The sequence below is a fragment of the Rousettus aegyptiacus genome, unplaced genomic scaffold (assembly GCF_014176215.1).
Source record: "Rousettus aegyptiacus isolate mRouAeg1 unplaced genomic scaffold, mRouAeg1.p scaffold_m13_p_12, whole genome shotgun sequence".
NCBI classification, from domain to species: Eukaryota; Metazoa; Chordata; class Mammalia; order Chiroptera; family Pteropodidae; genus Rousettus; species Rousettus aegyptiacus.
Window position 1 is genome coordinate 17,897,391 of NW_023416287.1, and position 26,327 is coordinate 17,923,717.

The window sequence follows — 26,327 nt, forward strand, 5'->3', positions numbered from 1 at the left end:
CGGAGGAGGCAAAGAGGTCAAGGAAGCAGAGCAGGGAAACATACCCGAGCCTGCTGCATCTTCAACAGGTCTTGGTGAAGCTTGTGGAGGGCAGATGCCACCGCCTCAGTGGAGAGAGCCGTCAGGAGGGGCCCTCTCTTAAAGAGGATTCTTGCTCCATTCTGGTCTGAACAAATGAGAAACACCTCCTGACTTGGTTGCACTATAAAAAGAAACAGCCATAGCTCCCCAGACATGGCTTTGGCCTTCCTACTGGTCCCTCTTCTCCTAGCCCTTCTCAGTTCATTCATCGTGCACGTTTTGCGTACCTACATGCCAGGCACTATGTTGGGCACTAGGTAATGCTAGCTATCATGTCAGGCATTTAGTAAGCGCCAGGAACTCTATGAGCTATTGTACCTCTGTAACCTCATTAACTCCTTAGAAAAATCCTGAGGGATGTAGGTACTTTTAATATCCTCATTTTATAGTTGAGGAAATCAAGCTCAGAGAATAGTTGACTAGCCCAAGGACACATATCTAGCAAGTGGCAGACCTGGGGTTCAAACTCTAATTGAATGAATTCCACAGGCTGTGGTCTTCACTATGATGCATATTGCTTGAAGAACTGCATTTCCCTTCCTTCTCCCCTGGGAGCTAGGCCTGGCTTTGGCCAAAAGGACTGAGTACGTGGGTGGCTGCCTCACCTGGCTCAGGGCACCACAGGGAGGGAGCAGAGTCTCCCCCACCACTTAGTTCAGGCCTGCTCTCACAAACAGACCCCAGGGCCTGCTGCAGAACAGAATAGAGGCTGGCTAGCTGGACCTGGGCATGGTGCCCAGGCTGCTGCTCTGCAGCCAGTGCCTCCAATTGGCTCTCTGTGTTACGCAGGCGCAGCTGTAGTTGGGCTGCCTTGGCTTCCTGGGCCCACAAGGAAGCTCGCAACTGCTGCTCTGTTACTCGAGATGTCTCTAGTTCCTCCAGCAGCTGTGCTTCCTGGGCCAGAAAGTCAGCCTCCTTTTCCTTCACCTCCTGCTTCAATAATTCCACCTGCAGGGAGGAAGTGTAGTCATGCTGAGCAGGGCACATATACCCTCTTCTCAGACCCTCCCAGGCCTGACCCCCTCAATCCCTGTGCAAAACTTGATCAAGGCTGGGAAGATTTCAGTGGGCTCAACTCTCCGACAGGCCAGGAGGGTTCTAGAATGAGTGTCACGCCAGAACTGACGTGTATGCCTACCTACTCACTCCTGACCCATGGGCATAGGCTATACAAATGGGCTTTGGCCCTGGCCCAGCTGGCAACTATGCCAGCTCCCTGCTATGATTAAAACTCTGCCTAAAATCCTGACACTGAGCCTAATACAACCAGTCACAATAACAATGGCCACCATTTATTGAATGCTTATTGTGTTCCTGACACTTTACATATTCTTATAATGGTTAAAAATTCTCATGCTTGCTTTATGGATGCAGAAACTGATGTTCACACAAGTCGGAAGTAGCAGAGCTGGGAATCAAACCCAGGATCATCTATTGACCAGACCTGGGTCCTTATCTGCTGCAGTCTACTATCTATCTCTTTCTCCTTCACTTGTCCCCTCCCAGTCCCACCTTTCCTCTGGACCCAAGGTCTAGAGTGCGCCTATGAGTAGACTGAGTCCCTGGAAGTCCTTTTGCTGCTGTCTACCTGATCTGGAGTAATACTTGTTCCCCCTGCTGTGTCTTGCCAAGCAGACCAAGCACACAGGGAAGTGGCCAGGCTTGAACCAGGCCTGTGTGAGCTCTGCCCCTTTGGGTACTGGGTTCAGGGCTGTCAGGTTTTCCACAGGGGACCGTTTTCAACTCGGGGTCAGTTTCCCAAGTTCCCACCCTGCCAAGTCCTGGATTCCCTCCTGCCAGGGCTGCTGAAGTTCCAGCATACCCTGTAATGAGGAAAAAGAGAAAGGTCCCCTTTATGGACCTGAGCAATCACCCCAAACTCCAGAAGCAGGCTTTCACCGAGGGCTAGGGCCCATAACCAGGGTGGGAAAAGTACCTGGGCACTGAGCTCCTTCTGTCCTCCCTGGGCCTCCTGCATGGCCTGGCGCAGGGAGCTCAGCTCTTGTTGTCGAACAGAATCAGCTTCTTGTAAAACAAGAAGTCTCTGTTCCTTTTCCGCCAGTGACAGAGTCAGGCTAAAAAGAGAAGAGTCGGAAGGCTGGGCAATTTTTTCAGAGAATGATGAACTACCTTCTCATCTGACTGTTCTAAACATAGCACTGATGATGAAAATAGAAATAGTAATGAGAATGATTACGGTGTGACAATAAAAGCTGCCACTAATTGAGCACCTACTGAGTGTTCCTAGATACGTCATGAATATGATGCCTCATTCGACTTCAGTTCATTCTTCTCTGAGAATTTCCAGAAACAGCTATAGGAATTCAACATGCGCAATTCTTTCCGTCCCCTCTGCACCTCCCCTCCCCTCAATCACTCACTACTATGTTCCCTAGCTCAGTGAATGGCACCTCCATCCACCCAGCGCCCCAACTTAGAAGCCTTGACCATACCAGATTTCCCTTCATCCCACATTTATCCAATCCATGACTATATCTAGCTGATTCCAACTTCCCCTAAACCCCTTCCCTTCCCCACTGTCCCACTACTCTACCCTGGTTTAGCTTTAGTATCGCTCATCTAAACAACTGTACCAGACTCCTAAGTTGTCTTCCTGTCTCTAGTTTCATCAACAAAAGGATCTGTCCCTCCCCAAACTCCTATAGCCCTGAGAAAATACACAGATTTTTATTCTGGGCGGTCTTATCTCATTCCTGATGTTTCGGTTCATCATGATCCCTTCTAATATGTCGTAAAATGGATCGTGTGGAGTTCCCGGCTTAAAACCCTCCAGGGGTTTCCTACTGAATCTAAATAACTACAAACTCTTTCCTGTGACCTACGAAATGCGGAATGACAGGGACCACATATCACTCTCTAGTTCATGTCACACTCCTCAGTTGCTAGGCTCCAGTCACACCATACTTTCAGTTTCACCAAACACCATAAGCTTCGATATTGCCTCAGAGACACCGCATATGGTTTCTATTCCTACGGCACAGAACTCTCCCACTTCTTTGCATGGTGGCTCCATTTCATCCTTTGGTGATCCGTTTAAATGCCACCTTCCGAGGAAGGCCTTCCCTAACGTGTAATGCAGATCTCCCCCTCCCCACCCCCATTTCTATTTCAGCATTCTGTTTCTTTCCTCCACGCCTTGTAGCATAACCTGCAATAATTTGGGGGATTACTTGATTGATGTCTTCCCCACAAAACTATCAATTTTGTTGAAGCAGGGACCATACTGTCTTTATCACTGTATCCCCGACACCTGGTATAGTGCCCGGTGCGTAATGCATGTTCCCTAAATATTTACTAAATAAATGAAATGTAGGTGTTGGAAACAGGTACTGTGGCCTCTCCACATGACTACCTGTATGGCCCAGAATTGGAGACATAAAAGGCTAGGTGACCTGAGCAAAGAGCTGTCAACTTCACAGTGACCACTGTAGCCAGACAAAAGCCAGCTCCATGGCCTGTCTAGCCTACCTGGCTTTCTCTCTCTCCAGCTCCTTCTGAACTCGGCTATACTCCCGGGCCTTCTCTTGAACCTCCTGCTCCACCAGCCTCTGGGAGTCATCCTTGGAAACTAGTTGAGACTTCAAGTCCTCCACCTGGAAAGTTCAGGGCATGGGGACAAAGGACAAGAGACCAGTGAGAGGATGCTTGTCACTTAAGGCTTTAAGGTCTTTCAAGGTTTACCACAGTCACTGGCTCATTTCCGATGCTCTGGAGGTTCTACCAATCCTTACACACTCCTTAACCACCCCCTTCCCCAAATCTCATTCAGCCTAGTCACTTGTCTCCCCAGTCTCAGGTGTGCTGGATAAAGGCAGGCACAAATAAAAATCTTGGCTGAATAGAACTACGCCCAATGGCAAAGTGATGGGCAAGTGTATAGTGATTGTATTTTTTTAAAGGAATAATCAGACCACCATCTGATATTGAATTCTGAGAAGGGAAAGCAATCGGAATAAGAAAAGCAAGCTACGTGGTGTATAAAGATACTGGATCTATGGGGAAGATGGGAAGAACAACTGACACTGGAGCTGCCCAAGCAAATCTGTTCTGGTGCATCACAGAGATTACTATGCCAGAGCTCTGAGAGGCATATGCTCCACTCTGAGCACCCGTCAATATTCCACTCAGTACCAGGGCCTCCCCTACCCCTCCGAAGCTCGGGCAACAGGGCCAAGTTTCCCCTTGTCCTGCAGGTGGGCGTCAGGGAGCCTGACTATGCTGGGGAAGGGATGTGGGGCTGGGAGGGAGGAGGATGGACCTGCTTCTGCAGGTCTGTCTTATCCAGCAGCAGGATGTTGTGCTCTTCTTGGAGGGCAACAAGGCCGTCTCTGTGCTGCTGGGCTGCGTGCTCCAGCTCCCAGTGAGCCTCCCGGAGCTGGGTCTGCAGCATCCCAATGGTCTCCTGCAAAGGGAGAAGACAGCTATGAGTAGGAGAAAACTTCCACAAGGGCCTTGGTCTTGAAATCTGTGATGTAGAAATCCTTGTCATATAAATACTGATTTTTTGGTTGGGCTGGCAAAAGCTGAAGCAGGACCTGACAATCCACACTGTTTCCATGATGCCCTGCCACCTCAACTCCTCACCTCCTATTCCCTCTACTGCCTCGCGAAGCACGCTGGCTCACCGGGCCTTCTCGGTCAGGGTCCCTGAGTTGGCAGCAGTCCCTCACCCAGACCATCACGACAGCCTCCTATTGCATAGCCCTAATTCTACTTCATACCACCACCCCCTACAAACACATGCACACACACACACACACTTTTGCATTCAGCAGCTAAAGTATTTTAAAAAATATATACAATAAATCATGTCCTACTCTGATTTTTAAATACCATCCAACAGTTTCCTACTGCCCTTAGACCAAGATCTGAGCCCCTACCATGGCTGACAAAGGGCTCCTCCCTCCCTCCCTCCTCTCACCCCTGAGTTTATCACGCCAGAGTCATGCCGCCTCCTCTCTGTCTTTGAACCCTCCAAGCCCTATGTTCTCTGCCCCAGGGCCCTTACAACACCTATTTCCTCTGCTTAAACTGTTCTTCAAATGGCTGGCTTCTTTTCTTTCTTTTTAATGGTTTTATTAATATAGTTCACATACCACACAATTCACCCATTTCAAGTGTACAATTCAATGGTTTTTAGTATACTCAGAGTTGTGCAACTACTACCACGATTAATTTTAGAACATTTTTATCACCCCAGAAAGAAACCCTGTACCCTCCTCACTCCCCATCCCCAGTCCTAACCACTCATCTACTCTGTCTCTATAGATCTGCCTACTCTGGAAATTTCCTATGAATGGAGTCATATACCACGTAGCCTCTGTAACTGTCTTCTTTCACTTAGCATAATGTTTTTAAGGTTCATCCCAATTGTTCCATAGGGCTCGCTCTTTTTAACCTTCATGTCTCAGCTCAAATGTCACTTTCTAAGTGAGGTCCTCCCTGACCACCTTGTCCAAAGTGGTTACCTTTGAATCATTCTCAATTATATCACCCTATTCATTTCCTTTACAGCACTTATTACAACCTGTAATTATCTCATGATTTTGTGTCTCTTCATCTTTGTCTATCTCTGCTACTAGAATGTAAGCTCCTTGAGGGCAGGACCATGTCTGTCATATTCACTGCATGCCACATCTTTATGCCCATCATGTGTTAGCATCTAGCACAGGGCCTGGTGCAAAGAAGTACCAAAGAACTGGTTAATGTTGAATGAGTAAATCACTTCTCCCTTTTCTTCCCTGTATAGGACCACCATCCATACCTGTTCCTTTAATTTCTGAACCTTCATGTCCTGTCTCAGCCGTTCCAGTTGTTGGCTGGCATCTGCCAGCTCCTTCTGGGTCTGCAGCAGTGTCTCCAGGAGGGACACTCTCTCCTTCTCTGTTTCGAGCTGCATCTTTGGAGGGACAGGAGGGCAAGGGCTTGTTGGAGCAGGGTCACCATGCTCACGCACTAGGCCACCAGCACATACCAACTACTCTAGGGCTCTTCCGGCAAATGGGGTGGGGGCTGAGGACAAAGGAAGGTCTGGACCCACTAACTGAGAACCAGGAAGTGCAAAGATTGCCACTGGTTTGCAAGCTGACAGGATGTGGTAAACATCAACCCTCCCTCAGGAAGTATGACATATTGCCAGCCCTGCAGCTAATGGTGCTGATCACCCTGCTCGCAGGTGGCAAAGTGGGTAGCTACATTTTCTTCTAGAAGCCACTGCAGCACTGCTCCTGGGAGTGGAAAAGGAAGTGGTTAAAGGTAGGGGAACCACAGGTTGGACATGCAGCTCCAATCCTCCCAGCCTCTTACCTGGCATAAAGCACTCTCGGCCTCGGCCCGTTCTTCTTCCCTCTGCGTCCGGAGAGCCTCAGTTTCAGTCTGCTGCTCCCTCAGCCTCATTTCTAGCTCCATTTTCTCTCTCCCTAGGGTCTCCAGAGCCTTACTCAGTTCCTGCTGGTGCTGGGAGCGCTCTTTCTCCTGGTCATACAGAGGAAATATTGTCAAAACCAAATAGGTGAGGAGAAGAGGTACAAAAAGAACTGGATTACAGTAACAAGTCCACTGCTCGCCAGCTGTGTGACCCTGGCACCATTCTCAGCCTGTCTCCTTATCTATAAAGTGAAGTTATTAATCCCTGCCTTACCAACTCACCAAACTTTATGAGAATCAAATGAGATTTATAAAATATCAAATGGTATCATATATGCCAAAGTGCTTTCTAAAGAGCAACTGTCCCTTATATAAGCTCTGGGTATCCATTATTTTAAAGCAACCACACGATGGTTGACAGTTGTAACAACGCAGTGAGGTGGCAGACTCATTTTCTGCTGCCCACTCTCCTCTGCTCAGGGTAGCAGTTGGCCTTCCAAAAAGTCAGGCCAAGCCTAGCCAAGATGTCGCCTATATTATACATGAGTGCTACGATGGGGCATCCTGGTTTTTCCAGAGGTACGCCAGTGACCAGAGCCTTCCCTGATCTCCCAGGCAAATCCAGCACCCTCTATTAGGTTCTCAGGATAGTGGTGAAGGACTCCGGAGCCAGGCTGCCTGGGTCACAGTCTTTCGTGCAACCCCACTAGTGTTATTTCCATCACATCTCCGTGCCCACGTTTCCTTGTCTATACAAACGGGAATAATAACAGGGTGGCTTTGTGGATTAAGATAAATCAAGTAAAGTGCTTTAAATAGTACTTAGCACACAGAAAGCATTGAGATGAATAAAACAGTATATAGGTCGAGAGGCGCGAATGTACGTAAAGTGTTCTGAATGTTCCTGGTGCCAGGAAAAAGGTAAATATACTGATTAATTTCAGGTTTTTTAAAAACTAAATTTACTGAGGTAACATTGGTTAATAACATTATATAAATTTCAGGCATACAATATTAGTATTCGATATCTGTGTGCTCTATTGTATGCTCACCGTCAGCCCAGTTTCCTTCTGTTACCATATATTTGACCTAACTTGAGATTTTATTAAGTATGTATTTTAACATTAAAGGACACAACTAAAACAATGAAAAAATAGAGTACATAGCATCCAAAGTAGTAGAGAGAAAAAAGAGGTAAGAAAAGACCATAACTTAATCATCCGCTTTAACTCTCTAAAAGAAGTTAAGAAAGTGATCTCCTTTCCCCAAATGATATCCAAAGGCACGGCAAATAGCATAAGATGGTGAAATAAATTCAAATATACCTATAATCACAATGAGAGCTAATGGACTAAATTACATAATTAAAAGCCAAAAGAAAGACGGTCCTGAATTGTGTAAGAATGGGCCCAGGCATTCCTCAGCTCCCTTTACATCCTGGTGTCAATGTAACAGTCCTAAATCTCAGGATCCGTTCTTAATCCTCTGTACGTACCAAAACAACACAATAACAATAGCTAACACAAAACCAGAGCTCACTATTTGCCAGAAACTATTCTTAGTGTTTTCTATATATTAAGTCATTTAATAACTAGAAACTGAATTTTGCACCTTAGTGACCAGGCTAGTACTATTTAGATCTCACTCTTATAAGCAGCAATATCTGGACCAAGAGTCAGCAGGTGGTGTGCTCACTGAAAGGAAGCCAGGTGTGCCTCTCTCATTCCCCAGCCACATCCACCACCTACCCATATCTCCTGGAGCCGGTTCACCTCTTCCTCATGGGCTGACTTCTGATGCTGCAAGGCAGTCTGCCTTTCTTGCTCAGCCCGGGCCAGCTGTCTGGCTGCTGTATCCCGCTCCTGCTCTGCCCGGCTCCGTTCAGTGTCCAGTTCCAGCTTCAGGCACCTCACTTCCCCTAAGATGCCAGGGACAGGATCTTGTCTCTAAGCCTCAGCCCTCCTCCTTTCACCCCCCTCCCAGGACCTCAGGAGCAATCATCATCTCAGAAGCCCTGGTCCTGGCTGGAGAAGGACTAATAGCTTCCCACTGCCTTCCTGGCTTTCAACATTCCCATGGAATGGAGTGTGCCCATCTCAGTTGGGTTCTCACCTTGGATTACTTCCTTGGCTTGAGTGACAGTTTGAATCTGGACCTCCAGCTGCCCCTTGGTGACCTCTATCAGAGAATTTTGTTGTTGGGCCTCAAACAGACTGCTTTCCAGTAGCTCCTTGGCTGAGCTGTCAGGTTCAGGAATCGGGAAGAGTTCTTAACCATCGAGCCCCTTCTTACCCATCCTTAAGAGGAGTTGGGTTCTAAGTACTGGCTACCTGAAGAAGTTGGGGGGCTGGTAATTACAAATTCGTAACGCATTTAGAACCCTTATATTTGGGCAGGGAACTTAGCTTGGCTACCCTTTGCCTTGAAAAGCTCTCTCTGCCCTCGGCTGAACTGGGTCTGGGCCCTACCTGAGCCCCAGAAGTTGTTCAGAGAGGTCCTCTCGGTCCCGCTCCACAGCCTGCAGCCGCACCTCTAGAGCCGCCCTTTCCCTTACTACAGCCTCCTTTTCCTGGACCTCCCGGGCAAGCACTTCTTCCTGTCGCTTTGCCTCCTGATGCAGTTGCTCCAGCTGAGCTGAGGCTGCCTCCTGCTGGTGACGTGCCTGAGGAGAAGAAATTGGTGAGATACAGAGCTGAGGCAGGATTCCCCTGGGACTACTATCACAGGTTAGGGCCATTTGCTCTTCAGAGATTCTAGACTCAATTCTGTGAGCCTTGGGCATTGCCTACTCATACCAAGTGGCATTTATGTTTTTCTCTGATCAACCCATAGAGCCCCCAGCCCAGGAAGCATGCTCACCTTTGAGCAAAAGCCTGTGCTAGGGCTGCAAGAGACCTACCTCTAGGGAGCTTTTAGTCTTAAGAAGTAAAACACACACATAATACTAGGAAGAAAGTGATCAGTGCCCTAAGAAAGGAACTCTGAGAAGGGAAATTATGTATAATCATTAAAGCAATGAGAAGTTTGGCAAAGGAGAATGATGACCTTTGAGCCGAGTCATTGGGTCAGAAAAATTTACTGAGTCTCTGCTATGTGTTAGACACTGTGCTAAAAGCAGGAGGAGCAAAAACAAATAAAACATAGGTTTACCTTCAAGGAGCTTTTGATCTAATAGTGCAGACGTGTACACAGATAATTATAATACAGGATGAAGGATGTGGTGGTTGAAATGTGCGCAAAGTACTCTCAGAGCATATAGGAGAGGGGGTTGTAGAGTAGTGGGGAATCGCTGAAGGATTCCTACAGGAATTCTTTTTATAAATTGGAAGATACACCCCAAAGTAGTAACACTGGTTATTTCTAGGCAATAAGACTTTTTTACCTGCTGAATAATTTCTGTAGTGTTTCACAATAAGCATGTATTATACCTTAAAGAGATGGTATCAGTTCTATATTCTCACCTCACTTAGTTTCTCTTGAAGTTCTTTGTTCTCTTCTTGGATGCCCCGGAGATCAGCCTGCAGTTCAGCTCCAGTCTCCTCCGCTTTTTGCAGCTGAGCCTCCAGGTGACTGTTCTTTTCCCATAGGGCTTCCCTGTTCCTCTCTGCCTCTACCAGGACCACCTGCAAAGCGTTTCTTGCCTGCTCTGCTGCCTCCATTCTGCTGCACACAGACTGGTTCTCCTGTTCTAACTACTGGCCAAAAAAGGGAAGAACATCAAAGACGAATGATTACAGCTTAGATGGCAAGTGCTGAGAATAGTGAGATATGAATCTATTCTCCAAAGATGAACACCAGAGTGCTTATAAGAGAGGGGGACTATGCATTTATTTGGTCTAGTGCCTGTATTCCAGGGACTAGATGGACTGATGCTTGGGATAGAGATAAAAAAGGCAAAATCCTATTCTCAAAAAATTCAGAATAACATAAATTTCCAGGGCTCAAGGGAATAGGTAGCAAAGAGACATGTTAAATTTGCAATCTATAGAGAAGATTCTTTGAGACTTAGGCTCTTGAGCAGATCCTTTTCTGGTGACTGCTGTGAAAGCTTACAGCAAGATTAAAAACCTAGTCTTCCTTCCTGAGAACATGGGCCTTCTTCCTAGCCCTGGTGATTTTACACTAAAGCCCAAAGGTGGTTCTGCTATAGGTGTGGGAGGGGACTTTAAATGGTTAAGCCCAGTCCTTATAGTCTGCTCTCCTCTGCACTATGAATGTTCCTTCTGCTCACTTCAGGCCTCCTGGGAGATATCTGTCTTGGGCTGATCCATTGAAGGGCTCTTTTTTTTGTCATAGACATCAGCTTCTGTCACTGGATTACCCTCAGTCAGGGCCCAGCCTTACCCTGCAGATCAATCTTTGCTCACCTGGAGAAGTTGCTGGTTCAGCCCAACTTTATCTAATGCCAAAGCCTCATTTAAGGCACTGAGCTTGGCAGCTGCAGCCCGAAGATCAGCTACCTCTGCCTTCAGACTGTTCTCAGAACTCGACAGCTCTGCAATAGACTGTTCTGCCTAAAAACAAAGAGAGTTGAAGGGTTTCTTATTTCCAGTTTTCCTGCAATAGCTCACAGCTCACATCCCCGACACCTGCTGCTTTCCTTGTACAGAGATCAGTTAACACTCCATTTCTTCCCTTATATTCTGAACAAGTTTCCCATTCATCTGTTCACTCATTCATTTCTTCATTCATTGAAGATTAAGAGAGGAGCTCAGTATAGAGGTATAGATGTCAAGATGTGTAAATAACCACAACTGTTATGACACGAGAGATCATGTAAACACAAAGTGCTCTGGGAACTCAAAGAAAGCATTCAGTTTGGAAGAATCGAAAATGCTTGGTAGAAGAGTTGACAATTAACTTGGGTACTACTGAGAGATGAGGAACAGTCTGGGGTTAAAGGGAAATGAAAGGAGTCAGGCAAAAGGAAGAGTATGTGCAAAATATGAGTCATGAAAGAACGCAGTGAAAATGAGGTTGTAATTGGTGCTGTGTGGCAGAAGTAAAGGCACATGAGGAGTTAAGACAAAAATTTGGAATAAAGGGGAGGCCAGAAAGAGTTTGAGGCAGTTGGCAAAAGGCTTTAAATGTGGCACCAGGGAGCTGGGAAGCCACTAAACGGTTTTAGGAAAGACACTGACATCACCAGATTTATATTTTACAAAACTATTCTAATTTCAATATAGAAAGTATGTTGGGAGATTAAGGACCTAAAAGCAGAGGCTTTTAATTGACGCAAGAAACATAAAGGGTCATGGTTTGCAGGGTGAAGAATCAGGCAGGCTGCATGCTATTCTTCTAGAAACACAACTTTTTAAAGTGGCCCGTCCCACCCAGCAAGTGATAGGGAGACCCACCCTAGTCAGGGCTGCGGTCACTTCTGTTTTCTCTTGCCTCAGCAACTCTCCTTCCAGGCGACTTGACTCCAGGATTTCCCGAAGAGTGATCAGTTCGTTGAGTGATTCTGACTGTTTGGCTTCCAGGCCCGCCAGCATCTCCTGACTAGCATGAGAGGGAGAGGGTTCCAGAGGAAATCTTAGGGTATGGCTACACTCCAAAAGTAATAGAAATATAATTACCTTTGCTATATAAAAGAATGAAGAAGGTCTCTAAAAAGTGATATCTCTAAAACATATAAAATGAAAAAAAGCAAAGTGCGGAACAATATATGTAGTGTTCTATCTTTTATGCAAGAAATTGGGGGAAGTAAGAATTATGTATATATTTGCATAAAGCAGCATTGGAAAGACAAACAAGAAATTAATTTAAGTGATTACCTACAGAAGGAAGGGAAATGGGACAAATGAATCAGAGCAGAGTAAGATTTCTCAGTGTATATCTTTTTCAAATAGTTTTGACTTTTGAAGCACACGAATATTGATAAAAGTATTATCGATTAAAACAAATTAAATTTGAAACCATGTAATTATTTTCGTAGATTGTCTGTTCTTCTCCTTGGTACAGGAGAACCCATTCTTTGCACAAGTCATGATCCTTATAGCAGTCCTTCAAGATTCCACTATCTTTGGCTACTAGGTAGAAAGAACTAGGACACAGGAGAGGAGGGATTATACTAAAGATGAAGATACAGTTCCTGCCAGTTACTTAAAACCTACCATATGCCAGGACCTATGATGGCATTTTGCAAAGCACACTGCTCTAATCTTGCCAACGACCCTTCAAGGTAAATATTTTACAAATAAAGTAATCTGTCCAAGTGGCAGGGCCATAATTTAAACCAAGCTTTCACCTAGCTCAAAAGTCCCTGCTTTTTCTATGACACTGTATAGGGGAATTTACAGATTATCTGGGTCCCTTTACTCTGGAATTCCCTTTCTTGACCAGCTCATTTCCCATGACTTCCCAAGATAAGTTCACCCTTTAGCCAGCCCAGCCTATCTGAACATGCCAAGAACCTTCCTGTCTCCTTTCTTTGCTAATCTGTTCCATTAGTCTTTCTCCCACTCTCTACCAATCAAATATGTCGAGGCTTATATCTAAGACTACCCTCTCCTCCATGAAGCTTTCAATAATTAACCGTTATTCCAAGGCTACCAAAGGACCTAACCTGAAGCTCTATTAGCTCATACTTCACCTGGCCTCATACCACAGTTAGTTCTTTACTTGTCTGTCTTCCCCATTGAGCTGCAAACTGCTTGAGGTTACGGCCTGTGCTTTATTCATTTCTGTATCCACAGTGCCGGATGCTCAGCAAAGGCTGGATGAATTTTCTGTATTCATCTTTCTGCAAAGGAGCAGTAAGCTAATCCAAACCTACTACACGCCATGCTTCAATATATTCCACTTTCTAGGAGAGTAAGTGGAGGAGGGTATAGAATTGAAGAAAAGAACAAGCCCCAGCGAAGAGGGGATGGGTCACACTTACAGGCGCTCCCTTTCACGGACAGCCAGGTGCAGCTCCTCCTGCTGCTCTTCCTTCTCACCCTGGGCAGAATCCCCCTGCAGCTGCAGCTCCATGTTTGCCCTCCGCAGTCGCCATGCCTCCTGCTCCAGCACCTCCAGCTGCTGCTGCAGCTCTTCCCTGGTCTTCTGCAGGAGCTCTCGCTCCCTGAAAGAAGGAGACCAGAAATGAGCAGAGACCTTGGAACCTGAAGTCCTTCCTGGAAGCAGACATCACAGGGTCAAAGGAGAGAGGTGTCTGTTTACTTCAAACATCTCACCTTCCATTTTGACTGGGAAACTATTTTTTATCATCACAAAAACACAAAACTGAGTGAGTAGGAACAAGCAGAGCACAAAGCAAGACAGCCCTGAGCAGCCCTGGGTCTCGGGGAGAGCTGAGTCAGCCAACTGGAAACATGATGGGAGCGGGTAAATAGCTGGATGAGGACCGAGGCTGGGAAGGAAGGGCGGGATGAGCAGCCCATGCTCACTTGCTGAGGGAGTCCACTTCTCCCTGGAGGTCCATAGTCTGCCCTGCCAGAGTGTCCCGCTCTCCACTGAGCTTCTGTAACCGCTGTCTCAAGGCCTCACCCTCTTCCTCCCACTGATTATGCTGCTGCTGCCAGAAGCTCACAGCTTCCTGACAGCCTGAAAGCTGCTGCTTTAGGTCCTGTGGAGGGAGAATAACAGAAGTGAGATGGTGAACAAGAGGGCAAGGCAAAGGAGGAATGTCAGAAGCCTAAACGTAGGGCTGGGCAAGGGGGCTGGGCACTGCTGCAAGAAGGTTAAGCCAAGAAGAGATGTGACCGGTTGAGAAGACAGAGGATCAGAGGTTACTATTACTGGGTTTCTGTGGCTCCTAGAGTCTCAGAGTTCGCCATCTTCAAATATACAGTGGTGTGTGTGTGTGTGTGTGTGTGTGTGAATGGTAGATGTGGCTGGGACCCGTAGAATCAGGGACCACTTACCCATACTCTCCCAGGGTTCTGGTTGCCAGTCTTTGCTTAATACCATGCAAAGTGAAGCATGCCACCGCCACGGAGAATGTGCCTGTTACCCACAAGTAGTTTGGCAGACAAAGAGAGATTCTAATGGGCACTTTGGGGTGTTGACAAAATACCTCATGACTGGTCAACATAGTGAAAGGGGCAGCCCAGGCTAGGAGGGTATCTGGGGAACAAACCACTTTAGACACCTGCCCCTGTGGCTAGGGAGAAACACTGGGGCTCTCACCTGTACAGCCTGGCGTCTCTGAGTCAGCACTGAACGCACCAGAGTAAGAGCCTTGTCTGGGTCCTGGAAATCAAACTGGGAGGAGAAGTCACAGGTGTCCAATTCCAAGATGCTCTCATGACCAGAGCTTTGGGTCGTATTGTCCCCTTCCTCTGCCATGACCTGAAACCCAACACAGGACAGTCACCACCCTAGTGGCCAAGGCCTGGAGTCCATTCAGTGGACTAACACTACAGCCTCAACAAACCTGATGTTTTTCTTCTCAGCCTTCTCCCTAGGGAGAGGGAAGAAGGCATCTAAGAGCAAAAAAGGTTGATTCCTTCAACTCTTCACCTCTGGTCACCCAAACCTGGGGTTAGCAACAAGGCTAGAACATTCCCTGAGGTAATAAGGAATGAAGGGATGAAGGATGAAGAAGCTTTTGAGGTAATGTACACGAGAATCCAGCTGCTGGCCTGAGAATTGCAGCTGGCAATGAGAGGGCCTGTTTCCAGCAGGCAGTGCTAGTCAATGAATGCTTAGCTGCCTCTTCGGTTCCAGTCTTCAGATATGCTCAGAGCAATCATCCCCACAAGACTCTAAGCCCAGATACTTCAGAGAGTGGAAATCTGGGCACAACTGAGAGGACCAGGAGGCCTGGGGAGGAGTGAGGCATAGCCTGGTTACCATGAACAGGAGGCTTACCAGTACCTGGGTTATATCCTTGAGCACCTGCTGTAAGGATAGCTTCTCCTCTTGGGCATTTCTACTAAGAGATGCCTCATGTTCCATTAATTCTGCATGATTTGTCTCCTGAACAGGGAAGAAAATAGAGCCTAAGAGCCAAACTCCCAGGAGAGAAATTATCATTCCAGGCCCCAAATCAGTCTTATTCTGTCTATTCTGTCAACTCCACTTTTTCCCTGACCATATGTGAGTCCCGGGACTCTGAAGACAATGTGATGTGGTGATTAAGAGCTCAGATTAAGTGATTAAGAGCTCCAAATTAGACGTCTAGATTACAGTTCTTGCTCTGTCACTCACTAGCTTGATAAACTTAGGCTACTGTTTCTTCGAGCTTCCTTCTCCTTAAAATAGGACTAATTAACAGTAACTACTTCACAGGTTTGTTTTGAGGCTTAAATGGAAAAAAAATGCATGCAAATTACTCAACATACTGCCTGGCACAAAGCAAATGCTCAATAAACGTAAGCTATCATAGGACAGAGACTGGCTCCTATCTCTAAACACTAAGGTCAAACCAGGGAAACCTCTAGCCCGAAGGCCAGCAACAAACTTGAAGCCTCCTCCTTCCCATCGTCTTGTGTTAGTGAATGAAGCCCTGAAGACACAGACCTGCAGCTATGTTTTGTTGAAACACTTACAAATTGAGAGATTTTATGAATTGAGATCTGAATTTCTGGCTTCTCTCAAAAAGTTAACAAATGGGTCACACCAGCACCCATTTTTACATGGCAATAATTAGTGAAGTCGAGCAGTAGGTGCCTCCAGATGAGACATATTCTTCAGGGTCCTGTAGTCCACTATGCATAGTTTCCTTAATATTGAGCTCAAATGTCCCTGATAATACTGAAAACTAAACATGACAGTGCTGGAAAATCAGAATTTTTAAAACTTCATTATCATTATTATTACTTTATGGTGACATTGGTTAACAAAGGAAAACCAGAATTTTTACCACTGACCCACTTCACTCATTTACATTATCTAGGCCCTGAGGACGTTTGAATTTGCAAGTTCCTGACCAAAAAGAACCAAAAAGGCATAAACAAGTCCAGCTCCCAGCTGATCCCAACTTGGATGAGAAGACTAGGGTTATGCATGTGGATAGGGGTTCAGAATCTACCTAAAATCAGAGATCTGAAAATTCATAGAGATAAAAGGAAATGTGGAACCAAGCCCAAGGTTCTAACAACCAATATTAGAGAATTCCTTTGATAACAGATGGCAGATGGTAAGCCAGTGACACAAACCTCACTTCTCCCCAAGATAGACTGTCCAAGCACTGAACAGTTCTAGCTGTTAGCCAAACTCTACTATCCTGTGACTTCTAGTCATCGACACTGCTTGTGCCCACTTGGAAAATATGAAACAAATCAACTCTTTTCCCTAATGTCAGTCCTTCAGATACGTGGAGGCAGCCATCACAGCTTCCTCAAGCCCTTCTCCAGGCGAACTATTGCCACACTCTCGGTTATTTCCCTTATGACTAGGTTTTGAATCTCTCCATACATCCCCTTCCTGGTTTGCCAGTGTGGCTCTTACTGTGTGTCCCACTTTCTCTGATAAGGACACACTGCATGCATAAACCATTGTAGCTTCCCTGGGAATACAGTAGGGATAGTAGACAAGTATATTTATTGAATGAGGTGTTTTGAGGTGTCATGATGTCACACCCCCCAAAAAAAAGAAAAAATCTATATAAATTAATATTCGGATTCTGCCAAAATTTATTTTTTAGCTTTAGGGGATTTCATCAAGGAATGCTTCACTGGTACCCTGCACTACCTGTCCATAAAGGACAAGGAATCTACGGGCCCACTCCCAACTTCTTTCCAGAACAAAGGATCACGTACCAGGATCTCCATGGTTTCTCTCAGAGCTTTTATCATCTTTTCATAATCTTCATTTTGCTTCTGAGACTGGGTCAGAAGAGCAGAGAGCTCAGTTATCCTGAAGAGAAGAGCACAGCACTGTCAGCTGGGCAGCCCACCGATGCAGACAGAGCTACTATATAGCACACCCCAGCCCAAACGCAGACACTCCCACTGCAGCCTTCCCGGAGTCCTGGGCGCCCCCAGCCCCTGCACTCCCTGAATTCCATAGGATGCTCTAGTCTTGAACTAGGGAGAAGCCAAAAGCCACTCAGACACATGCAGGGATTTACCACATCTCAAGGCTGGAACACGTGTCTGGGGGTCTGAGAGCTGAAGGTAAGCCCTGGCCCAGGCCCTTCCAGGCCCCGCTTAATCTTGAAGTCAAACACCCTGAAGTCAATAAGAACATGAGAATTGCCATATGGGATAGTCCCAAGGTCCCTCCAGCCCAAAGTTCTTATTCTGATAGAAAAAAAGGAGAGATACCTTGAGGGTGATTATAGTCAACCTCCCTGATATTAACCTCAAAGTTCAGGGAAACCACCCAAATCTTTACGACTGAACACTACATCCTAGAGCTCAGTCCCTGGTATTATATGGGTAGTTAAGAAAATATTTCCTGAATGAATGTCATCTAGAAGACTAATTTTTTTCCAAAGTCTTAATAATTTATTCTGTACCATCTCTAAGTGCTTAACTCACCACATGGTATTCATTTAATTATTGTATCATTAAACAAACATTTATTGAGTGTCAACTATATGTCAGATAAAGTGAAAATCACTAGAGACACAAAACTTAACTAAGACATGGTCTCTGTCCTTGTGCCTCCCAGGACCTTCACAACCAAAATCGGAATAGATTGCAATTTATATACACCACCAACAGGTGGTGATACAATGCTAGCCATGGGGTATAAACTGAACTTTGCCCTGAGATTCAAATGGGGCTCTTTGCTTATGTCCCTGACCTTCTTATTATCATTTTTTAAAAAATCTATTTTATTATAATACAAAAAATTAAAAAAACATAACAAAAGAAATCTAAAAGATCAATGCGATACAATGAGATCAATGTTGTTACAAGCAGGTCAAAAGACCACATCCAGGCATAGTAATTTAATAAGCTATTGAGGTCAGAAAAGGCTTCGCAGAAGAGGTGACATTTGAACTACATCTTAAAGATAAGACAGAGAGAGAAGGGAAGAGGTGTTCCAGGCTGAGGTCAGCATGTACAAAGGAAGAACTTGGCTGATCTGGGGATGGCAAGTAGTTCGGTGTTGACAGAGGACAGAGTCATAGCTAGCTCATTAAGTCAACGGGAGAGAAACTGAGCTGCGAGATAGTCAGAGGGCAGAGGGCAGTGACATGGCCCCAACTGTGGCACTGGGTTTGAAACTAGACTCTCTCTGGCACATCTCCTTTCCCTCTCACGGGAGGGATGCTCTTCACATCTCCCCCACCCATCTCTAACACCCTACGGGGGTCAACTTTCCCTCAGTGACCCCTTCCGAGGACCCCAGTCTATCTCACCGATCCTGAAGCTCAGCCTTCTCTAGATCCCCTTGACTCTTCAGCTGTATTAACTCCTGGCTCCTTTCATGGGCTTCCTTCTCCAGCTCCTGGGTCTTGGCGAGTAGCAGTAGCAGCTGCGTTGGCTCGCTCCCATCTAGTTTCCCAGATCCATCAGATTCCTGAGACTGTGTTCCCACAGTCAAGCGCAGACAACAGGTCAACAGGGACCCTGAAAGCTTCACATGCTCCGCCTTGAGCTCCGTCAGGTCTCTGAGTACAAGCAAGGAAAGAGAAGACTCCAATAGGGGCCCAGGGAAAGGAGCATGGAGATCAGGCCCAGTGAAGCCTGAGGAACAGGTCTGGGAGAAATCATCTGAATCCAAAACACCATCCCTCCTCACCAACTCCTCCACCTGCCTGCCCCCCGCCATCTGATCCCCTTCGATAGCAGCCCACTGTCATAAGTACAGAATTGGTAGGGGCAAACCTCCTCCCTCCTTATTGTTAAACTAACCTGTCAGTGGCAGACTTCATTTCCAAGAAGTGGCGTCGGAAGGTCACTACCTCCCTCCATAGACCGAGAAGGCGACCATGCTCCCCTTTCAGGTAGCCCTTGAAGAACTGTGTGTTCAGAAACCCAAGTCATACCAAAGGGCAGAGGTCTACCTTTTGCCAACAGAGGAGTCCTGAATTCTTCCTGACCACTGGGCGGGGCAGTGGGGGGGGGGGCGCGGGGCAAGCAGGGACTTAGAGGAGATAGCTTATGAATAGGTGTCTACACTCAGGTTATACTTAAGAGTTTAATAAAGTTAGCAGTGGGATTCAAGGGGTCAAAGGGCCTAGGATACATGGCCTTCCTCTGAGCTAGATTAGAAAAGGATAAATGGTAGCTGCTTAATAAATGGGAGTTATGACCATTATTATCAGACTTATAATAAGGACTAAATTACATAACGAATGTAAATCACTTACCATAATACCTGGCACAGAGCAAAGGCAAGAAAACATTAATTTCCTTTAGCTGGGATCTGAAAATTCCCTAGGGTCTGTATTTGGTTTTTCTCCCCAACTTGATTTCAATAGCCACCTCCTTAGCATCTAGATATGCAGACCTCCAGATGAGGGGAGTCAGGAGGCTTTCGGATTCATTTAAAACCTAAGCTAGTCACTTATACAGGAACACAGGCATTCTGAATGGCATGCCATCTGCTATCAAAACCTTGACTAGGCAAGTGAGGGCAGAACTAGCTGAGGGCCTAAGCTGGGCAAAGCTGCCAGCAGGAGTGGCAAGAGACTTCACGGACGACGTCCACTCTCCGTCCAAGTCCTAAAGTAAACCCCTTCCAGTGCTAACCGGGGTGGTGCCCAGAGGGTAAGCCCTCCTTTCACAGTTCCAGCCCCTTGTCCCTCCTACCTCCTGCTCCATCCGCCACTGGCTCTCCTTCCTCATTAGCTCATCCCGGGACCGGCTCCAATCTACTGTCAATTTTTCCACATCTTCCCGAAGTGCTTTATTTACCACGTCAGCTTTTTCCATGTGCAGCCGAAGCTGGGTGTTCACCTCTGCTAGACTCTCACACCTGCACTGGGGAGGGGTAGGAGCAAGTGCAAAATAAAGGTCTGGCCCAACCCTTGGACCTCTTGGAGTAAGATGAAAACAACTGGAATTTTCCATTGCCAGGAACTGAGGGCTGAGGCCGACGTCCATGGTTCTGATCCATGTTAGCCCTCAGGACAGAGGTTTCCCGTCAGCCTTCTCCACCCAGTGGCCAAGCACCCAGGCCAGAGAATTTGGGGTCCATCACCTCTGTTGCTCCTCCTCCAATCGGATTAGCAGCTGTTCCAGGTTTGGCTCTTCCACACTTTCCCACCTCTGAGGGATCGGTCCCTTAGCCAGACAGAGACAAGCCTTATTTACCTCCAAAGAGAACATCACACACACCAATTCCTGGGTGCCCCTTTCTACAGCAGCCACATTCTTTTTATTCTTTCTCCCATTTGTTAGCAATATGCCTCTTTTCTCAATCACTGCATCCTGAAAGTAAATCCACTGCATCCTTCCCTCCAAAGGTGAACATGTGACTTCTCCTGAAACATGGCATTTGGTAGTGAAAAGAAGCATAAGACATATCTTTCACTGATGGCTTTGATTTCTACTACACTAATTTCTAGACCTTGAGAAGTTACTTAACTTCTCTGAACCAAAACATCTTTAGCTACAAAACAAAAGCAATATCATTCCCCACAGGAAGTTACTTTGCAGATCAAGGGACATAATTATATGGCAATGCCTAATGGTGCCTGGTCTACACAGAATAGTACTCAATAAGTTTTGGTTCTTTCCTTCCTTCGAGAGGACTTTTCTGAGGGGAATGTGAAAAGGCACTGAGAGGGAGCTGGAATGAAGGCAAAGGGGTCTTCCAAAGCCAGTTCTGCCCAGCCAACAGCACAAACAAATCCCTCTGCCACAAACATGTTTTTCAGGCCTGTAAAGGCACACGTGTCTCCAAGACAGATAAACACTGACACCTTCTGGAGGAAAAATGCATTTCTTCCCTCTGATACCTCACTCCTTCCAATCTGATTAAGTCTCCTGAAGCTGCATTTTGTCTGTAGAGAGCTAAGGGTTGGAGTCTGACAGGCCAGGAATAGCTAGATCCCATGAAGGTATCTGTGACAAGGCTCTTAGGTACTGAAGAGAGGCTTTTACCAAACACCATATTATCACACCCAACCTATCTTAGTCAATAAATGAAGCCTAACAAGTATGTTCACTGAGAGCTCAGGGGGAACAGGGGAACAGCCTCACTCACCCCAATGGCTTCCAGCCGCTTCTCCAGCTCTTGGCACCAGCTCCGGTACTGAAACACCTGAAACAAACAGAGCAGGATGTGAACGACAGGCACAGCTGGTACAAACTGCCCAATCCACAGCGCCCCCGCCCCCAAGAATCTTGGGTAAACCTGCTGTGAACAGGGGACTGGGTGATGACAGTGAGGTGACACCATAACATCTTACAGTTCCTATGTGGGCATCTAAATAATACTTTCTTTATACCTCATAGGCATTGGAACTTAGGGTCAGGTCCTAGCTCTAGAGTAGCAGAGCAAACCTAGGCAATGAATTTAACCCTCGTGAATGCATCTTTAAAAGGGAGATAGTGTCTATGGCCCTGCCACTCTGAACATGTCCAGTCTCGTCAGATCTCAGAAGCAGGGTCGGGCTTTGTTAGTACTTGGATGGGAGACCACCTAGGAAGATCGGGTGCCTTAAGCCTTTAAAAAAAAGGAGGGAGATAGTGTATATCTCGTGGAGTAGGTATGAGCATCAAAGGAGAGGCTGTTTGGGACATTCTCATCACATGGTTCTGCCTCCTGCAAACCCTTATGCCACCTCAGCACCCAGCTCTAGGAGGTGTTCTCTTCTTTTCCCCTCCCTGAAAGAGCAGCTGCCTCACCTTGGCCTGCAGCTTCCTTACGAGGGCTGCTTGCTTCTGCTGGGCCTCCTGCGAGCTCTTCAGCTTCCGCCAAGAGGCTGCCTGGTTCTCTGCCATCTGCTGCTGTAGTGCTAGCACTTGCTCCTCCAGCACCAGCTGCAGTGACTGGGGATTCATATTGTTCAACCCAGGGCCTCCTGTCTCCATGGGGGCACAAGACAATAAACGCACAGGCCTCTATGCAGCCAAAGGCTGTGTGATCCCAGCAGCATTTGTAATCATGGCTGTAACACTTCAACCTCCTCTTGAGCTGGGGAGAAAAGCACACAGTGGAGTTTAAAAGACTGTCTATACAATACAAATATATTCAGCAAATACTCATTAAGTCTGACAAAGCTGGCATGAGCAAAGTAAATAGGTTCTTTTACAACAGAACCCCTCAGGGCCTTTAAAATACTTAGATCCTAATCTCTAAAGGAGGCTATGATGAACATCATTTCCTAAATTTATCTAAGCATGAAACAAGTTCAGAGGACTAGTGCTTCCTGGCGTGCCTTTTGGAACTCTGCACTAGACCAAGAGAGCTCCTGGTTTACCATTGAATCTCTAGTGCCTGGCACAGTGCCTGATAAACATTTGTTGAATCAATCACTGAAGATGCGTGATCTAGCAGAGGAGACAGACACAATCACAATACAGTAAGTCCTCACTTAATGCCATCTATAGGTTCTACAGCTTTAAGTGAAATGAGGCATAACAAATTTAGGATAGGCTAATTAATATAAAGAGTTAAGGTCCCATGGCATCTCATCGACAATATAATAAAACAATGTTGAACAAAACGATGTTATTTGAGGACCAGCAGTATAATGTAGTATGTTCAGTAATAATACAGACATTGCAAGACAGTATGGGAAAACAAAGGAGAGGCATTTAACCCAACCTGGGGTGTGCGTGTGAACTGTGTGAAACATCATTATCATAATTAATACTTGCTCTGGCTCTCTGACAAAGAAATGGAGTAGCAGGCATTTCAAGCGGGGGATCCAACAGAGAGAAGACTGAACCAACTCCAGCAGGATGGCAAACCCTTCTCACTCACCAGGAGCTGGGCACCTGCAGGCAGGGGATGCCAGCCTAGCCAGTGACCTTTAGATGTAACCAGGAGAGGGGGAAGCATGGTCGTCAAGAAGAGTCATGGGTGCTAGTCCAAGCTCTGCCTCTAATGGGCTGTTTGACCTCAGGCATGTCACTCCTTGTCCAAAAATGAGGGCACTCAGCTACACGACCTCTGAGTTTCTTAGGCCTCAAAAACATGATAATCCTATTACCTAGGTGAAGGGAGATAGGTTAGAGTTTTCTCGTTTTATTAATCCTGAGACTCTCATCAGTAAGGTTAAAGGATACCTGTATCTCCAACTACCTATCAAGAAAATGGTATATACAGCAAATGCAAATCTAACATTTGCACATACAGTGGGAGTTTCAGGGGCCCAAAATCCCTTTAATGAATCAAACTGTTGATTCATTAAACATCCTGCATCCTGGCTCAAATGTTACTTCCTATCATATCCTCCCAGAGGTAGATGTGTGTGTGTGTGTGTGTGTACGCACACACAGGCTTGTAGAAAGTCTATATTACTTTTATCATTATTATTTTCCTGTCTTCTTCACTAATCTGTGAGTACCTCAGAGGCAAGAGCTAATTCATTTCGGTCATTAGTAGGTTATCGACAATACATAATTTTAATACATATGGGCCTCATTCCTGGGAGATCCACATTACAAATGTGGACTGTTGGCTCTTTTCAACCATCGTGTGGCCCATACGATAATTTTTAAGAATTCAAATTAGGTGCCAACATTTACCACTGGGAAAATGCATATAAATATTCATCTTTCTGGAAAATTGGACTAGCTAGTGACCCTTGACACACATTCCCACAAGGCAACAACCACGTGCGGTTGAACGGTACCTGTCCCCTTTAAATAGAGCATATGCTTTCCAGTTCACCACAGTGTCTGCCCTCACCCCAGGCTCACTCTCTCACTCACATTGATAACAGATTTCAGCTGCCACTTATCGTTGCACTTGTGCTGGTGTTTTTCTTAGAGTTATAGAAGAAAACTCAGTTTACTAATTTACATTACTTCCTGGGCAACTGAAGATCCCTGAGTTTGCAGAGCTTGCCTACCCCTAAAATATTAGGTTAAACCATAATTAACAATATTTACCCTTTGTTTAACCTATAAAAATGATAATTTCATGTAGTTCAACCTAATATCTCTGTAAGCAGCCCTGTTACAGTTCCTAGAATTCTCATATTAAATTCTCTTTTAGGATAAGGCTGCTGTTAACATGTAAACATTATTTGAGAAGATGATAGTAATACTTCAGGAAAGAACTGGAATTGTATTAGAATTATATGATTATTTTACTTTAGCAGATAATTAAAAATTTTAGAGCTATTTAAAATTTTAGTTCAATCCTCTCATTTTACAGATAAGGAAGCTGAGGCCTACAGAGATGAAGTAACTCATTTTGTTCATATGTTATTTATACACCTCATTTACCTCAAAAAAATTAAAGATTTGAAATTGCAGCAAAGATACAATACTAATGTAAGATGCGACTCATAGGAGAAATTGGGTACAGGGTATATAGGAACTCTACTATGCTATTTTTCTGGAAATCTAAAATTGTTCTTAAAAATAAAATTTACTTTAAAAATGATTTGAAGTGTTTTATGATTTAAGAAAATCCCCATAAAACAGAAATTCACTAAAATAAGAATAAAAAGAGGGTGGGGACAGAGAAAATTACATCAGGAATCTTTCTGAAATTGAGATTTAGTTCTGAGCTTCCTCCAGATGCATTTCAGTGCCCTTTCATTAACACACTGTAAGATCGGCCAGAGAATAAGCTAGCACAGCTCCAAAAGAAGGTAGGTTTTGGTGTCTGTCCCTGAAAAAAGGAAAAGGTCAGTAGCTGGCAAATGCTAAAAGGCTGGAGTGCATTCAAATGAGATAATGGATGTCACCGTGCTTTGTAAGCTGTGAACCACGGAATGGACATCACCATTACTGGAGGAAAAGGAAAAAGAATCACTTCTTTTATACATGACTTTATCCCCTAAACACTCATGAATTACAGCTTGGTATTATCACAGTCTGCCACTGTGTGTGACACAGAAATAAATAAGACCAACTTCCTACTTTTGCTAGGAACCAGGCTGGGAAGGGCAGTAACCTCTGCACCTATGATGTAAAGTGATGGAAGAGTGATATAAATTGTGTGTTTCATCTCCATGCAAAATATTCCAAAAGGAGTATTTACATAAAGTTTAAAATAGAAGTAACATCACTTAAACTTGGAGTAGAGGTATAAATGTTGCAAGGAATAAGATGTGGACTAGTTATTATTTAATAGAATTTGTTATTTAAAGCAAAAAAGGCAAAACACTTGAGGGCACAAACATTTTATTTCATGAGCAAAGAAAACTATATATATTTGTCTGCAGAGACAATTTGTTTCTTATTCCAGAAAAAAAAAAAATTATCATGCAGTTCCTTATATAAAAACCTCCTCTGTGGGGCCTGTTTTCTCCCACCTCCCTGGCCTCTCCCTTCAGTCTCTTTTGCTGGCTCCTCCTCATCTCCCCAACACCTAAAGGTTGGAGGTCCCAGGGCTCAAGCTTCAGACCTCTTCTCCACCTACCTTCATTTCCTAAATTAACCTCATCCAGTTTCATGGCTTAAAATAGCACCTACACACCCATGACTCCCAGTGTTACATCTCTAGCCAACACTTCCCTCTGGAACTTCACACCCCTATACAAAGTCCAAACATCTATTTCGTTTCTTCACATAGATGTCTAACAGGCATCTCAAAGTTAATTTGCCCAAAAGTGAACTCCTACTCCTCCAATCTTGCCCATTTAATAAGTAAATGGCAATTTCATCTTTCTGGATGCTCAAGCCAAAAGCGTTATAATCCTACTTATTCCATTCTTCCATCAGTAAATCTTGGTAGCTCTACCAGATCCTACCACTTTTTGACCCCTCACCACTATTATCTTAAACCAAGCCAGTCTCTCTTGCCAGGTGTGGTAGCTTTAACGTATGCCATAAATTCTTTGATATTCCTCCCTTCAAGAGGTAGAGCCTAATTCTCTC

The 26,327-nt window shown here is 45.4% G+C and overlaps 1 protein-coding gene across 11 annotated transcripts in view; it reads right to left on the bottom strand.

Annotated features, from left to right (window-relative positions):
* CEP250 (centrosomal protein 250) overlaps positions 1-26,327 on the bottom strand; it is a 40,675-nt gene that overhangs the window by 11,895 nt on the left and 2,453 nt on the right. For 3 of the 11 annotated variants that reach the window (XM_036229478.1, XM_036229477.1, XM_036229484.1), the window contains exons 2-26: positions 23,254-23,482; positions 22,173-22,461; positions 21,529-21,585; positions 20,521-20,603; positions 20,130-20,300; positions 19,230-19,336; positions 18,734-18,985; positions 17,181-17,277; positions 15,289-15,396; positions 14,605-14,766; positions 13,863-14,041; positions 13,355-13,537; positions 11,826-11,970; positions 10,836-10,982; positions 9,930-10,160; positions 8,937-9,130; positions 8,581-8,708; positions 8,217-8,386; positions 6,409-6,576; positions 5,867-6,001; positions 4,361-4,504; positions 3,571-3,695; positions 2,018-2,156; positions 687-1,029; positions 45-166 (exon numbers count right to left, since the gene is read on the bottom strand). In XM_036229478.1, coding sequence (XP_036085371.1) covers positions 45-166; positions 687-1,029; positions 2,018-2,156; positions 3,571-3,695; positions 4,361-4,504; positions 5,867-6,001; positions 6,409-6,576; positions 8,217-8,386; positions 8,581-8,708; positions 8,937-9,130; positions 9,930-10,160; positions 10,836-10,982; positions 11,826-11,970; positions 13,355-13,537; positions 13,863-14,041; positions 14,605-14,766; positions 15,289-15,396; positions 17,181-17,277; positions 18,734-18,985; positions 19,230-19,336; positions 20,130-20,300; positions 20,521-20,603; positions 21,529-21,585; positions 22,173-22,461; positions 23,254-23,331 — 3,957 coding nt within the window. In that variant the 5' untranslated portion in view covers positions 23,332-23,482. Of the gene's footprint in view, positions 1-44; positions 167-686; positions 1,030-2,017; positions 2,157-3,570; positions 3,696-4,360; positions 4,505-5,866; positions 6,002-6,408; positions 6,577-8,216; positions 8,387-8,580; positions 8,709-8,936; positions 9,131-9,929; positions 10,164-10,835; positions 10,983-11,825; positions 11,971-13,354; positions 13,538-13,862; positions 14,042-14,604; positions 14,767-15,288; positions 15,397-17,180; positions 17,278-17,491; positions 17,592-18,733; positions 18,986-19,229; positions 19,337-20,129; positions 20,301-20,520; positions 20,604-21,528; positions 21,586-22,172; positions 22,462-23,253; positions 23,483-26,327 lie in introns of those variants that run through there. The other 8 variants (XM_036229482.1, XM_036229481.1, XM_036229483.1 and 5 more) reach the window with 7 other exon arrangements.